The sequence below is a fragment of the Rhinichthys klamathensis genome, unplaced genomic scaffold (assembly GCF_029890125.1).
Source record: "Rhinichthys klamathensis goyatoka isolate OS25496 unplaced genomic scaffold, OSU_Roscu_1.1 h1tg000073l_1, whole genome shotgun sequence".
Lineage (NCBI taxonomy): Eukaryota > Metazoa > Chordata > Actinopteri > Cypriniformes > Leuciscidae > Rhinichthys > Rhinichthys klamathensis.
Window position 1 is genome coordinate 1,452,697 of NW_026606616.1, and position 17,322 is coordinate 1,470,018.

Sequence of the window (17,322 nt, forward strand, 5' to 3'; positions counted from 1 at the left end):
GACACGAGCGCTTCCTCTGCAAGTGACGTCACTTGCACTCTCAGACACGAGCGCTTCCTCTGCAAGTGACGTCACTTGCAATCGACGCCTGATCTCTACGGAACGCGATCGTAATAGTCTTTAAACGAAACGCGTGAAATTTGACCGCGTCAACACGAAGTGTTTGTCCGCGGCAATTTTTTACGTGTTTCTTTTGAACGCGTAGACACGCTCATTTTGGTCGTGTTAAGGTGTCATTTGTCATTTTGTTGACAGTTTTTTTCAAATTGCTAAAACACTACAAGTGGAATTTGAGGCTCACTCAGTGAAACCATTCACTCATGTACCCAATCTTTAGACCAAGCCTGCAAAAATACAAGGACAGTATATGCTTTGCACTCAGTTTGCATTTGAAAAACAAACTATTTGCAAAACTCTAAACACATTTCTCTACATTACACACATCATTCAAAACTAACAGCTCTTGTGTTTCATTTGGGAAACACTGGCATTTAAATGCCACATTAATTTACTGATGACCTACAGCCAATCATGTGGGAAAACACTTGTACATAAATTGATCACTTAGAAATCAAAACTCAGTTTTGAGAAAGAAAGAAATTATTTTTACTATTATTATATATTTAATTATTTTCAAGACATTTTGGACAATTTCATGCTCCTAACTTTGTGGGAACAGTTTGTAGATGTAAAACATCAAGATGATGCATTTTTTTTCTTTTTATTGTAAATGTCAATTTACAGTTATTACACACAGTTAATGTGCAAAACAGACAAATACAAGGTAGAAATAGACAATATACAACATATATAAAAACACATTAGCACATTATTCACTTTGCTCTAGTGTAGTTCGACAGTTTACCTTTAATTTCATGACATCGACTACATGTTCAAGAAACATTTGCATGTCATTCATTACAGTAAAGATGAAGCAAAAGGGTTCCAGAGCATCGATTCTGTCCAGTGGAAACTCAGCCTTCTCTAATCTCTCAATGGCTTCCGCAACGTCTTGTTCCTCCATACACTCTACTTTGGGCAAATGAACAGAACCATACAGTGCACTAGATTGATCCAAACACCACTTGCTGGCTATCTTCAAATCTGGCATCAATCGACTCTGTGAAATAACACGGAGAACAAGGGATTGCAAGTGACGCCACAGCCGGTAGCGGAGAGCAGGTGTCGACTGCAAGTGACGTCACTTGCAGCGGAAGCGCTCGTGTCTGAGCGTGCAAGTCTGAGCGTGCAAGTCTGAGAGTGCAAGTCTGCAGCCAGACCCTTCTCAAACTCTCTGGTATAAAACACAACCAATCATTTAGATCCACTGGATATAACTCTCTAAACAGCATCCCAGAGATTTCCCCTCTACGATTACATTTATTTTTTCCTCATTCAAACAGTCTACTTTTTCTATCGCAGATTTCGGAGGGAATATATTTACATAATACTGTACATTATTATATCCAAATGAACATTTTTGGTATTCTAAATTAGTAGTATTCCATGTGTATAATATTGTTTAATTGGTTATCGGGCCATATAGCATAAAAATATAATTGTAAAATTTGTATTTTATTCAAACGTTTATTTTATTTTTTTGCTTGTGTACACCCAACTGATGTGGCATAGATTAAGCACTATGACAGAATTAATAGAGCAAAAACATACAAAAACAGGGATTGAAAATGGTAGTAGTTATGGATTTTTTCAATGACTGACATTGATGCATGCTAAAGTGGGCCTACTAGCCATACCAGTTCCACATCTACAGACAGCACATCCCAGAAGAGAAATCTCTCTATCTTACTGTCCATCTACTCACTCCCAGGTCATAACCTCTGGGCCAGCAGTACGAAAACAGCCGAAAAAAGACCCACTTGTTCAATCCAAGTTGTAGCGGAGTGTTTGTGTGAGTGTATCTAAGCATATTCATGTTTTATATAAATATATGCACACAATGTATATGTTTGTTGTGCAATGTGTGTCCTTCTCCTATCCTCACACACATGTTTTCATGTGTGCAGTCACAGACAATGTGCACAAGCAAAAAAATATATTATACTCTCTCACTTCCATACCAGACCTCATGTGGTTTACTCTGTCAGTTTATGTTTAATTGGACAGATTGAATCCAGGCTGTAAAAACAGGGTGTGTGTGTATCTGTGTGTTTATGCAAAAAATTGCATTTCAACTCTGAAAAACATGCGGAAAAATGGAGGGCAAAAAGGTGGTGAGGCAGTAGAGAGAGGGGGGAATGTCCACATTTCTCATCTGCCCCAGATTGCTGTATAAAATACACACACGCACACGCACACGCACACACTTCCTCCCTCTGTCCCCATCTTGTGAGCCTATGTCCCAAACAGGAACACCTGAGAGCTATTTAAAGAGGCAGTATGATTAGTGAAGGGAAGGATGGAGAGAAGCGGTTGAGAAAGAGAGAAATGTTTGGGGGAGGGAATGGCAGGACAGATGTTGGAACCTTCTATTGCAATGCAGTCTTACATTTTAAGCCTCTTTGTCTCAATGTACAGAATACAGCCAGATCACACACTTTATGAAATACTGTTATCAGACAATGCAATGTTCTAAACTTGACGTGGACACAATCTTAGCTGCACCTTTTTACATCTGAATCAATCAAAACATCTTTAACATCAAAAGTCAAAGTTGTCATTTAAAGTTGTCATTAGTGGCACATAACAGAATTGCATGAAATAATGACAGAAAGGGACAGTTAACCCCAAAAAAGAAATATCCAACATCATTTACTCACCCTCATGTTGTTCCAAATTACTTTCTCATTCAGAACACAAAGACACTTTGAAGAGGATTTCAGTGGTTTTTGTCATTGCAATGAAAGTCAGTAGGATCCAAAACATTAGACCCCACTGACTTTTATGAGCTTCTATTTATGTTTGCTGATCAATGTTTATATAAAAACCTAAATTCAATCTGTTTATCATATAAAGCGATCTCTTCAGAAAACTTGTACTAAACCACTCAATTCATATGGATTAGTTTTATGATCTATTATGAACTTTTTGAAGCGTCAAAGTGTCAGTTGCGTAGCTGTCTATGGAGGGACAGAAAGCTCTCAGATTTCAACAAAAAGATCTTCATTTGTGTTCCGAAGAAGAAAGAAAGTCTTACTGGTTTGGAATGACATGAGGCGAGCAATTAATGACAAAATTTAATTTTTGTGTGAAGTATCCCTTTAACAATGTTTCTGCTATTTTTTTTAAATCAAATTGCTTACAAATGGTTCTCTTAAAGGTCCCATGACATGATAATTTTACTGTCTAAGGTTTTTTAACATTAATATGAGTTCCCCTAGCCTGTATATGGGCCCCAAGTGGCTAGAAATAGTGTATTATGAATCATTAAAAGTATACAACATTTAAAAAAATATATGAAAAAAAAATTCACACTAATTCTGTGTTGTGTTTTTTCTGGTAATAAAATGAAGACATAAAACACAAATTTTATCATTTATCATCAGTTTTAATCATATGAAATTAAATAAACTTTTTGTCAAATAACGTGCTGCACAATGAGCTTTACTGTTAAAATTAAAACATGGATTATTCCTTAAATTCAGTTTTGATGATAATTTATTTGGATTAGTGTTAGTATTATTACATTGGGACATATCTAAATTCTACTGTACAACGGTAATATATTTCTGTCAAGTTAAACCGAACTTTTATTTTGACGGGTTGCCGTGAAGACCTTTTGAGTTTGTTTGGTTGTCATAATGATAGTTTTTCTCAAATGAAGCGGTTAAATGATCACGAAGTGACTTTCGGAGTGGATCTAGAGCCTGGAGAGGAAGTTCATGCATTTGTGTCTTCATATAGGCAAAAAACAGCGCAAGCGTCACACGTGCTTCAGTGTGTGTGTGTGTGTGTGTGTGTGTGTGTTAAATGAAACTGCGCGTCGGCTGCACCATTCATTCACACAGAACAAGCAGGATTCGTATTTAAATTGTCTTTGTGGTTTAATATCCACACTTGTCTACATCGCGATTTGATTTCAAGTGTATACTGAACTGCTTTCTATTTATTCCTCAAAAGATTGACAAATTCCATGAAATTCCGCGTTATACAGTAAATTTATTTTTTATGACTGGATTTCGTCAGCAATTTAGGGGGGGCGGGGGGTCGTTTTGGGGGGGCGGGCCGCCCCCCCCCCAAAACAATGGTAGGGGAAACACTGCAGTTGATCAGTGTTCGGATGTACAAATGAACACAAAAGTATTTTTTAGTTCCTTCATCCGAGCCTCTGAAGAAACAATGGGTTAATTTTATTTTCTCTGGAAATGCACCGACACAACTTCCCAAAGTTTTGTATGGTCCAAACATTTCTTCGACGACTGTTTCCTCAACTTGGGCCAATACAGAGCTGGCCTCGATGAACGAAAATAAAAATAAAATGAAAATAAATCGATCGAGCTACCAAGCAACAATTTCTGATGTGTAACGTTAGCCTAATTGTTCAAGTTCAGAAAGGTAATCTTTCTCTCAAAATCGTTCAATACTGTTTATGCATAAGTCAAGCCAGTGACTAAAATATCAACTTCACATCGTTTCTTTTAGTAGGATGAAAATAATCTTATTTAAATTGTGAACAAATTATATACAGAAAGCGATCAAAGAACAATCTTTCCACACAGCGCAAGTTTATCTGGACAACTCGTTATGAAATCAATGACCCACGTAACGTTACACTGCACAACGAAGCTCTTACTGTATGTACATCATCGTGTTTGCATTGGTGAAAGCATTAGAGAGAGTGCAGAAACTGCGTTGCAATGATAAGATCTTCATTCTCGCGATCAACAGGCTGTCATCTGCTTGCTCAATGCTCATCATGGCAACATTTTATGTGATGGGAATAGATCTAAATACTTTAAAAACTTTTACTACTAATAGCTGTAGTAAAAGTATTCGAGAGAGTTTCACATGTAATACGTAGCTATTTCATATGCAAGCATGTCAGCCAATCACAGCAGTGGCCGGCTACACTGAATCCCACAGCAGACACGGCCCTTCAAACAGAGCGTTCAAATCAGAGGCTAAAAGCAGGCTAGGAAAAATGCCTTTTATTTCTAAATTATGACTATTTTTGATCTAAAAAACATACTAACATTAAAAGGGCAACCCAGGAAACATTATAAAATAATAAAATAACCCCATGTCATGGGACCTTTAATGGCTTCTACACAAACTTAAAAAAAGCAAAATATTACCATTTGTTCCAAGGTAATAATTCCAAGGTAATTAATTTCCCACTGAATTGAATGTGATGACAACTATGTAGCATTCTACTGTTCTAAACATTGCATTGCATTACGCATACTGCTCCACATACGTCTTGTAAAAAACAACAACAACAACAACAACAGGCAGTGTATACAGTATAGTGCACAGTATACACCAAGCCATAAGTATTCAGACTCTGAGCTATTGAAGGCTTATGATTAAGTATGTGTTTGGCATGGCCCTGATTTTGCAGGCTTGAGATCTTGTCTTCTTGTTCTGAATCCTATTTCCTTGAAAAAGTCCAATGTATAATATATCTTGTATAATGTCTTGCGCTGACATCTGAAAACAGGTTTGAGCAAAGAGAGAGGAAAATTTATTTATATTTGAATTCTCCTTTATTGACATGAATTACGTGTTTTTATGTATAACTGCCTCACGAATCTCACTAAAAACAACCACTTTAAATACTCAAGGCTGAGCTCTACAGGCATGATAAGAGCTGACAAGAAACTGAACACACTCATTTAAAACCATCTGCACATGGTGATAAAATCATTTCAGAAATAAACAAAGCAGCAACTGCACTTCTGTAGAAAGAGTTTGAAATTGCTACATCGCATCTAATAGGTTCAATTGTTTTATTTGGCTAATCTGTTGTGGTTACATAATCTTTTGTCACAGTCTCAGCAGGGTCCTTCAAATTAAGTTTCAATTCATGCTTCGTGCCGGAGCACAAAAAAAGTATTCTCAAAATGTTAATAAGACAAAGGAAGATAGCAAGGTCTGGAAGTCTAGACTGAATTCCATTTTCGGAGACTCTGGAACAGTGAGTGAGTTCCATCTGTATTCTGGTCTGACACGTGTGGATAACCCTGCTGAAACTGCAGAGTGCATCCTCATGGTGTCCTGCATGTTTCAACCAATGTTTCCATCCAATAATGTTTTCATTTTACACAAAGGTAAAAGACCATACTCCATGTTCTGTCTCTTCGTTTCCATGTATTCTTTCTTTTGCTCCGCCATTTATTATGTTTTTCCTCTTAGGGTTCCAGTCCCTGTCTCTCTTCCCTAATGATGACTGATGAGTTCAGTTTCAGCTCTGTGTGAAGTTTGGGGAACAACAGAAGAACAGCACAGCACACTGACATCTCTATCCCAAGTTCAAACAACATTCCCGCATTGTTCTCCCAGTCTAGAGCCGCATTTTTAGCATCTTTCAAACCTACAGATCTGTTCCCAACTGGAAAAGATGCAGCAGACATGCCAATTTCCTCATTTTGTGTCTGATACGTGTTGAGTTCACTGGCAGTGTGATTATGCATTACATGCAAGAGTGAGCCGCCTGAAATATCTCCATTACCTGACTTGGGTGTCTAACCCTCCGCTTCGTGATTTTACCAACGGAAGCATCTACTTGAAGTGTTCTTTTAAAAGGACAAAATGACTCTAAATTACTCTTTCACAGTTAACTACACTCTTTTTCCTCGGGTAACACACAATTGCAAACGCACGCAAACTGGTACACACACAGACTGCTTTACTGTAATTACCCACCATATGCTGTCATGACAGGTACCTGCGTGAAAAGAGTATTTTGAAGTCTTTCGTCTTGATGGAATATTAATGCATAGCAGCAAGCACACACATTATGATGCTGCAGAGGGGAGTTCTAGCTTACATGTATAGCTTCTCTTGACAATAACAAGTCAGCATGCTTTCTTATACAACTCAGATGTTGCACAAAATTATGAGGTAAAGGCTGTAATTAGTGAAGCTCGCTAAGGAAAGCATCACTTTTTCTATTTCTCAAAATGTTTCATTTTTCAAAATCCTGAACCTAATTTTTAAAGGAACAGTTCACACACACACAAAAACTTGTGTTGTTCAAGCCTGACACTTTGTCTAAAAAGTCCCCCTGTGGTGAAAATCAAGCTTTTAATGTTGTTTATAAATCAAAGCCTCTACTCATTTCTATCTCAACAGCCATTTATGTGAACTATTTATTTATATCACACCCTGTCAACAACGTAGATCATTTTGGCATCATGGTGGCAAATTTTGTATGGACAAGCATCACATTATCCTCACAAACAATTTGCAGTTGCACAGCACATACAAAATCAAAACTGGCCAAGGTTCTGCTTTGGCTTGAGTGTGCGCTCTTTCATTTGTGTCTGTGATGTAATGAAGAAAACATCCATCTACATATATATATATATATATATATATATTAGTGCTGTTAATCGTGATGAATCGATTCTAAAAAGTTTGTGTTTATATAATATATATATGTGTGTGTGTGTGTGTGTGTGTGGTGTCTGTGTGTGTATATATATGCATATACAGTATGTTTATGTGTGCACACATATATATATATATTATATATATTAGACCACCACCCAATGTAAGGTTTGTGCCACAGCTGCCCTAAACTGACAGTATTGTTGATTACTAAAATCATTTTTTATGTTTCTGTAATGGTTAATCCACCAGTATGGATAAGCTCTTTAGTCACAGTTGGCCAAGTCAAAGTCTGGACTTGAATCCTATTGAACAAATTTGGGATTTAGTGGATTCAAAGATAGATTGCAGAAAAGTTCCATCAAAAGCAAGTCTTTGGAACTAACTATTTGGAAGTCAGTCAACATAGACTGTGGAAAAGTACTATACATAAAAACAATGCCAGCAAGAATGCAAGCTGTTATCAAGGCCAAAGGACAGCATTCAACATATTTATTTAACATTTTTAAATTAAAATGTTTTTTTTTGGTTATTTTGTGTGCATAAAGACTATTTAGTTGTTTCAGTTCGTTATTTGCCTAATAAATGGCAATAACTTTTTGACAGATTTCTCTTTATTATTATATATATACACACACACACACACACACACACACACACACACACACACACACACACACACACACACACACACACACACACACACACACACACACACACACACACACACCACATCCAGGTAATGCTCTCCACATGTATCCTTTTTAGAAAGCCACTGTGGATGATGCCTAATGGGATGTTCTCTATTACCCCCCCCCCCCCCCCCCCCCCCCCCCCTCTGTCATTGTTGTCACTTTCCTTCCAATATGGCAGGCACTATTTCCAGCCATTTTTGTGCTATTCTCAGCCACGTTACCTGCGGCAGCCCAAGGTGTGACAGCCATACAGGTAGTCTCCCCTGAAGGACAAACCAGTCACATGGGTGTACGCCATCACAGTTTGGTAATATATGGACCCAGCAGCCCAGAGGACAGCATGTCCCTTGAGAAGGATTCCTGTGGTGGGAGCTCTCTCTCTCCTAGTGCTAAAATAAAACATTCTCGGTCCTCATTTCTCAAACCTTAGACCTTGATGGGGGAAAACAAGTTACCTGAATGTAGTGATAAGGCAGGATGGTACAAGTTTTTTTCTGTTAGGACACCAAAACAAAATGATAAAAGCTGACAGGATTTGTTCTGTGAAAGCTGTAAACTGTTATCGCACAAAAGAAAGCCAGATCTCAAGCAAGCAGACTCATTTTTACAACGCACAATACACCTTGAGATGAAACACCGCCTGACTGCTCTGTGGTCGACCAATTATATTTGATCAATGTTGGTCCTTACCTGGGGCCACGCAAGGGATTTCATCAGGATGTTAAGCGCGTCTTTTTTCGTGCATGATCTGGTCTAAACTTTAATTAAACAGCCCTCCGATTGTTATCTCTATCAACCCTACTTGAGCTCTATATAAAAATAAAATAAACATTAGGACAGCCAAGTGATGCATTGCAATCTAAGTCAGTGGGTGTGCACATTTTGGAGGTCTCCCTAATCTAACAAACCTGATTCAACTAATCAGTTCATTAGTAGGCTACCTCGAAGACCTGACATGGGTGTCAAAATGTGCAGTCCTGGGCGGCTGATTGGACTGAGAACCACTGATCTAAGCATCAAAGCAGCCCAAGTGCTTGACTGATCTAGCCAGGGTTACCCTCATGCGCTGTCCATGGTGCTGAGTGAGCAGATGCACAGTTTGAGAGCAGTACTGTGCTTTCAATGCCAAAACTTTCAACAAAACACACTTGTGAATGGAGTGCAGCCAAAGGTTGAAAGGACAAAAAATAGATGCTGCATTAATTGCATTAAAGGTACAATATGTAAGATTTTTGTAATAAAATATCCAAAAATCACTTGCACAGTGTGATATATTTCCTGCAGTTGGGTACTTACAATATCCAAAAAGTTCCCAAAGGTTTTTAATTTCAGAGAAATTCCTATTTTAAATAATGGCTCGTCCCTGGTCATTGTCGCCTGTCAATGACGTAATATCTGCGTTATCCCTGGTTTCCGCTTGTACTGCCATAGTAACCATGGCGACAGACGTGAACAATTGCGTTACGTCTAGCACACGCTGTTGTTGTTTCGTTCCAACATTATGGACCATGGCAAGCAGACTTTGGGACAAAAGGAGAAATAAAACGAGGATCAATATCGGCGTGGCGTTTTCAAAATGCCGAGAGCTCCACGTCCGCGACTAACTTCGACTTGACAGAGACGCCGCTCTTGCATGCACTTTATTAGACAGATGAGCAAATTTACATAAAACAAATCAATGTTATATAGCTCAACAACATGATAAAATGTTAGAATATGATCAGTATGTTATTCTAATGTTTATCAAGCTTACTGCTAGTCTCATACAGCCAACAAACTAACACAAAGAATAACATTATAACTTTCAACACACTCAAATGCAGTTTAGTGTGATAGTGTAACGTTAGACCAAGTGAAACAGTGCTGCGTTACCTCACAAGTATCATATACTGTACTGTAGAGCAGCCAAAGGTTGACAGGAAAAAAAACGGATGCTGCATTAATTGCGTTAAATACTTTAACTAAATAAATACGTTCATTTTGACATTTTAGGGCTGTCAAAATTAACGCGTTAATTTTGCAATTAAATTTTTTCAGTTTAACAAGTTAAAATGTCAAAATGAACGTATTTATTTAGTTAAAGTATTTAACGCAATTAATGCAGCATCCGTTTTTTTTTTCCTGTCAACCTTTGGCTGCTCTATGTATATGATCACACTATCATTCATTCAAGTGCTATTAAACCATTTAAGCGTGATACGACACAAAAAGGAACTCAAGTCTTTACTGGCACGCTGTCTGTGAAGCTGCTCTCTGTGAACAAACACCCGAAACGCGCGCACATAATGCCGCTTCAGACAGCGCTGCATTTGCGCTTGAACAGATAAAAACACACAAAATTATTTCAAAATTCCCGTTTTGTCGAGTATCCCCGTGAGCACACTCTTAAATTAGTTAAAAAGTGTTAAATGAACAAAGCGTTGTGAGAAAATATCAGTCAGATCCGAGTCATGTGCGTCAAGTCTAAAAAGTGACAGCAGCATAATAAACCTGCTGCTGTCTGTCATTCATGTTAATTAAAGAACAAAAGACAAAAAGAAATTCACTCACTGCTCTTGACTGAAAAACTTTTGTAGCTTTAATAAGGATTAATCTATATTCGATTTATTTATGCAGTGAAGGATCATTCAATTTCTGTATTATATAGCCTACCTGTTCGACCTGAAAATCTTAAAGCACTGTTTACAAAGTTACATGGGTCAAAAACATCTGAAACAATAACTTTTTGGTGCATTTTAGCAGAGCAGGTAAAAATCATCGACCCGACTGGGCCAGTAGAAAAGAAAATCTCAGCGTTGAGCCCTGATATATTAATGGCACAGTTAAATGTGACATTTATTACAATCAGTTTATGTTCACTTAAGTTAAACAATTTTAATTTTATAAAGCCTATTACGTTTAAAAATTGATAGCTTTTTAATTATATTGTAATGCTGAATGGCTATAATTAATGGATAAAATTGAGAAAATATTTTAAATAAAATAGAGACATTAGTATCAGTCCTGGTATCAGTGATAGGCTGATCTACATTCATAGTGTTTAAGAAAAAGATACCATTAAAAACATATCTAACATATACAGTCTTTATGTTATTTCTACATTATTTTGGAGATTCAATGTGAAAATATTACAATATAAAAATATATTAAAAACTTTCATGTTATATATAATATGTTGAGATGAGTTCAATCATCCTCTACTTTGAGTGATTTTTTAGTATTCATGTGATGTTGACAGTAGTACAAATACCTTTCTCATAGCATACGAAATGAAGTAGCCTACATTAAATCAATTTAAAACCATGTTATCAGAAAGAACAAACTAACATTCAAAAGTTGTTATTTAGTAGCCTACTAGTATAAGCATTGGGGTTTTTTTAATTCCAAAAGAGTTATGCTTGATTTTTTCATATTATCTATTTGCATACTCATTTTGTTTGATTCGACTTAAAGAAGCTAATCCTACATGCTCATTTCTAAACCTATTTGTATAACGTTAATTAATCATACTGCTTTTAATAGGCTATGTAATTTAATTGAGTAAATAGCCTACCTTTTCACAGTGCACTTGTTCTGACAAACATTTGTCTACTTTAACGATCAAATTACATACTTTATGTCCTGCTCAAGAAAAAAAAATCGTTTCATTAGAACCCCAAAATAGTTTTTGACCACAAACAAGGTAAAATGCCATCGTAATAACTCACGTGTGCCGTCAAAACGCGTCGCTATAGTATCCAAAAATGTGTTCTGCGGCGCGAGCAATCCCTTCATAACAGGCATTTTCCCGCCCTGATATCGAATTCCCCATCAAACTGGCGCGGCGTTGTCAGAGACAAAGGTAGACACAGTTTAAAGCATACCGGTGAAACTGAGCTTTCAGCGGACTGAAAAGAATCCCGCTCCCTCAAGAGCGCGCGAGCAGGACGGAGGATGCGCGCGCCCGTGTCACTGGGAGTGACGCCCGCAGGTGCGATTCAGGTAAATGGCACGCGATAAGTCTATACCTACAGTCTATGGTCTATACAAATGGCGCGTGGGATTGGAGATTGAAGCCGTTGTGGGTCGCATGCAGGGTTTTATAATCACATAAGTCCCAAATGTGAGCTAGTTAGGGGGGTAACTTGGGAGCAGCTCTCCCGAGATCTACATGTGCATTTTAAGAGTTTGAAGGCCAAAATAATTGGATAATAATAGCTTTAAAACCATGTCAGTTGGCACTGGCAGTAGATTATTTGTCAATACCTGCTCTCTCCTCATCTCCATCAGTCTCCTTATCTTGCGCTGTCTCTTCCCCTCATAAAGCTGACTGATAGTCTGTCTGTGAATAAAGTGAACAGAGGGTCAACTGATATTTATGTTTTACCAATCATTTTCTTAAGTTAATTTACTGAAAACCAGGAAAGCTATGTTAGCCTACGTTTATTAAATTCATTCGCAAAACGTGCACATTCGTGAGGCTAACGGCTTCGTTAATGTTTCTTCCCTCACATTAGTTAGCCAAGGCTACTAGCGTTAATCATTAGGCTACATTAGGCTGAATCACGTAAATTATATTGTCCTATTTTCAATTAAAAATGGCGAAATTAGACAAAAGTTTGCACCCCCGATCATTTTTTCGGTCTTTTAACATTTCTATCTTAAAACGGTTGTAAAACATGACACGTTTAGTTTAGCTACTTACATAGCATATTATCTCACACTTAAATGCCTGTTAACTGAAGAGTCCCGCTGCCTGGAATTCGCGCTCAGCAGTCAATAAAGCCCACCTACTTTGATTTGATTGGTCATCTAAAATATTTTGAGATTGACGATCGGTGTCAGACCGCTGAGACACCTCAGATGAGAAGTTCGAATTTTTTTTCTTTTTTTTTAAGGGATAGCCAGCCACCCATAACAGCAAAACAAAACAAAAATTACATAAAATGTTCAATATTCAGAAAAAAGTATTAAATGTTAGTAGCCTACATACCCATACCCAAATTTGTGCATAGTGCATTATTAACATTAAGGTAATTAATCATTCTCACATTATGGCCTAGTTCAGTCAGAGTTGAGCACGGTTTATTTCACCGGCTCACGTTAATACAGTAACACAGCTGGTCTCAGTGGGCTGCATACAGCATTTACAGTTCAAGCAAGTCCTGGAACCCCACAAAAGTTGGATATCTGACCACCACCACAACATCCAAATATACAGTATCTCACAAAAGTGAGTACACCCCTCACATTTCAGCAAACATTTATCTTCTCAAGGGACAATACTATAGAAATGAAACTTGGATAGATTTTAGAGTATGTGCTGTTTGTATAGCAGTATATTCACTGTCCTCTGAAAATAACTCAACATACAGCCATTATTGTCAAAATAGCTGGCAACAAAAGTGAGTACACCCTAAGTGAACATGTCAAACTGTGTCCAAAGTGTAAATATTTTGTGTGAGCACCATTGTTTGCATTGCCTTAATCCTCCTAGGCATGGAGTTCACCAGAGCTGCACAGGTTGTTGCTGGGATCCTCTTCCACTCCTCCATAATGGCATCACAGAGCTGCTGGATGTTAGACAAATGGCGCCTCTCCACCTTCCGCTTGAGGACGCCCCACAGGTGCTCAATAGGTTTCAGGTCTGGAGACATACTTGGCCACTCCATCACCTTCACCTTCCTCAGCAAGGCAGTTGTCAGCAAGGTGTGTTTGGGGTCGTTATCATGCCGTTCAGCCCAGTTTCTGAAGGGAGGGCATCATGTTCTGCTTCAGAATGTCGCAGTACATGTTGGAATCCATGTTTCCCTCAATGAAGCGCAGCTCCCCAGTACCAGCAGCACTCATGCAGCCCCAGACCATGATGCTATCACCACCATGCTTGACTAGCCACGACACAATTTTCTTGGTACTCCTTACCAGAGCGTCGCCACACATGCTAAACACCATCTTAGCCAAACAAGTTTATCTTAGTCTCATCAGGCCACAGGACATGGTTCCAGTAATTCATGCTCTTGGACAGGTTGCTTTCAGCAAACTGTTTGCAGGCTTTCTAGTGAGTCAGCTCCAGAAGAGGCTTCCTTCTGGGACGAGCGCCATGCAAAAAGACATGTTGTGCGGTGTATGGTCTAAGCACTGACAAGCTGACCTTCAGCTTCTGCAACCTCTAAAGCAATGCTGGCAGCACTCATGCGTCTGTTTTTTGAAGCCAGCTTCTGCACCTGACGCACAGCATGAGGACTCAACTTCTTTGACTGACCCTTGCGAGGCCTGTTCTGACTGGAACCCGTCTTGGAAAACCTCTGTATGACCCTGGCCTGTACTGAAACTCAGTTTCAGGGTGTTACCAATCTTCTTCTAGCCTAGGTCAACTTTGTGGAGAGCAACAATTCTAATTCTCATGGTCATCTTACCCCTCTTTTAATATTTTACATTTTGTCCTATAACAAATAATTAGAAAATGTTTCTATTTATTTCCTAACACATCATCATCCTGCACATGCTAAACTTATATCTATATGTTACAGTTTAAAAGTAAATCCACATTGTTCTTAAGGGGGGCATCTTGCATGTTACCCTGTATTATTGTATTTTGTGTACAACATGATTAGTCTATTCAAAGGAGAAAAAAAAAAACTTTCAATGCAGGCACCGGTTTGAACCAGTTGAGAGTTGGAAATTATTTATTTCAATTGGCAATTTCCGTTGGTGCAGCCCATTTAAGGAGAGACAGAAACAATGTTTTTTCATGCATCTGTCAATTTTGAGATTTGGGGCTTTTTAGCTTTTCATAAAGGGTTTTTTTCAGACTAGGGGAAAGAAAACATACAAAACACACTTTTAAGTATCTTTTATACCACTTTATATATTTGCATCTGTAGATTTCAATTACATTGTATACCTTTAAAGGCCTTTTTCTCAAAATGAGTTTTTTAGTTTGCTCTGAGTCAGAAACCTCCACTTCAGCAGCACATACACCAAACTTTAAAGTTGTATGGTCTACATTCTGAAGGTTTTTACAGAGGGGTTTGTTCATATTATAACTGGCCTGATTTTATACAACATTTTATTCCCCCCAAAAATGGTGAAAATGTGCTTTTTTTGTCTGTTGACAGTATTTTCTGATTTATGGAGTGATAAAAAGAAAAGAGATATCCAAAATCACTGAAAAAAACTTTGATTATGTCCAAAAAAAAAAAATGTAAACAATTTTTAACCTAGCTTTATCCAATGTTAAGATTTCTGTTCTAGAAATGCACATTAGTGTATGTTTAATTAGCCTAGATAATGCCTCATTTGGATACTTAAACATAACATTTCAGAAAACTTGCCATTCTTAATGTAAGCAATCAATTGGATGAGTATGGTGATATCTTTTAGTAAATTTTTTACCCTATTCACCCAGGGTGTCTTGCCATAATACACTTGGATATTAGGCCTACTGTATTAAACAGTGGGTTACTGTAAATATAATAATACTCAAAACAGCTGAACGAAAAGCTGACCAAAAAGAAATGAGAGGTTATCATTTTCTTTGCATGGGTCAAAAGGACTGAAGATGACGATTCTTTGTTAAAAGAAGCCTATTACACACAGTAGGCTATGTCGCCCTCTACAGTTCATACGGTCACAATACCCCATTTGTGCCTTTTACATTTGATACAAGTGAAGAGGCAGTGCTGGAAACAAAAACCCATTCAAATAAATAACAATTTACAGTAAAATGACATGACAGAGGATTTATAAAGAATTTTCTTATATCATTATGGTAATATTATCATCATTATATGCTGTGGTGTAATCTTTGATATACAATTAGCCACTGGAGCTGACTTGACAAATTGACAAATTTTATAATCCAATCATAAATCTGCCTGTTTCTTGTGTATTGATGCATGCTTAACACAGTTGTGGAAAAGGCCCTTGTAAATCATGTTTTTATATGAAAATAAAAGTGTTTATTGTGATATAATCATATGTATTGAATGTATTTCATGGTTGTATGCAGGCTCATGCATGCCATGCTCACAAATTAAGCTCTGTTCATTATGATTAAGCTTAAGGAAAAGAATGATTGCCACATACAGTGACTGTCATGTGTACAGGTGCAAACAAGCATTAATCACAGAGATCACTTGATGAGGCTGATTAACAGTTTTTGTCAACTGAAACAATCATTGTATCGCCTCTCACTCATTACAGCTTTTATACATATTACTATTTTTTTTATATAATAATATATCATAGTGAAACTGTAAGTGCACTTTAAGAATGTTAATAGATATGTATAGGCTACTACAGTTCAAAAGTTTGGGGTCAGTGAGATTTTGTTTAATGTTTTCGAAATAAATCTCTTATGCCCACCAAGGCTGCATTTATTTGATAAAAAACAGTAATTATACTATTATTATAGTATTAAATATGATTGTTGTCTTCCTTTGATTGCAAAACTGAATTTTTAGCATCATTACTCCAGTCTTCAGTCACATGATCCTTCAGAAATCATTCTAACTTGCTGATTTGGTGTTCAAGAAACATTTCATAATCTTATCAATGTTGAAAACAGTTGTGCTGCTTAATATTTTGATACATTTGTTCAGTATTCTTTGCTAAAAGTTCAAAAAGTTCAAAAGAACTTCATTTTTTTTTATATATATATTACAGTTTTTCTCAAATGCTAAAACACATTTCACAAACGTTTCCTCCATGTTCCCCAATGTCTAAACACAACACCCTTTTCTAAAGCTACATAAACACAACCACACCTTCTCACTTCAAAACTCAAACTTTCACACCAAAAGAGCAGCTCGAAGCTTTCAAAAATGTAAACACTATACACATCATTACACACTACAGCAAAACAATTGAAAACACAATGCTCAATTTGTGAGAAGGTTCTTTGTTTCATAACTGCCAATGCATATTTTTAGAAACTTTACAGTAATGGATCTTCTTAGATCTCTGCAGAGGATTAGGCATTTAGATTTGTGAGTTTCATATGAAGAGTATAAATTCTGCATGTACACTACTGTAACACAACTCAATGCAAAAACAGAATCTATTGCACACAACAGTACTCTTGAAAACATGATCAGGGTGTGAAGTTTTTTATTTACTTTATTCACACCACACA

At 37.3% G+C, this 17,322-nt stretch overlaps 1 protein-coding gene across 1 annotated transcript in view; it reads right to left on the minus strand.

Annotated features, from left to right (window-relative positions):
• The window catches only part of kcnh8 (potassium voltage-gated channel, subfamily H (eag-related), member 8), a 97,669-nt gene extending 85,533 nt beyond the window's left edge, over positions 1 to 12,136 (minus strand). Inside the window, exon 1 of the mRNA XM_056250723.1 lies at positions 11,915 to 12,136. Within this exon, the coding sequence (XP_056106698.1) occupies positions 11,915 to 11,990 (76 nt within the window). The 5' untranslated portion in view covers positions 11,991 to 12,136. The remainder of the gene's footprint in view (positions 1 to 11,914) is intronic.
• Positions 12,137 to 17,322: the final 5,186 nt, after the last annotated feature.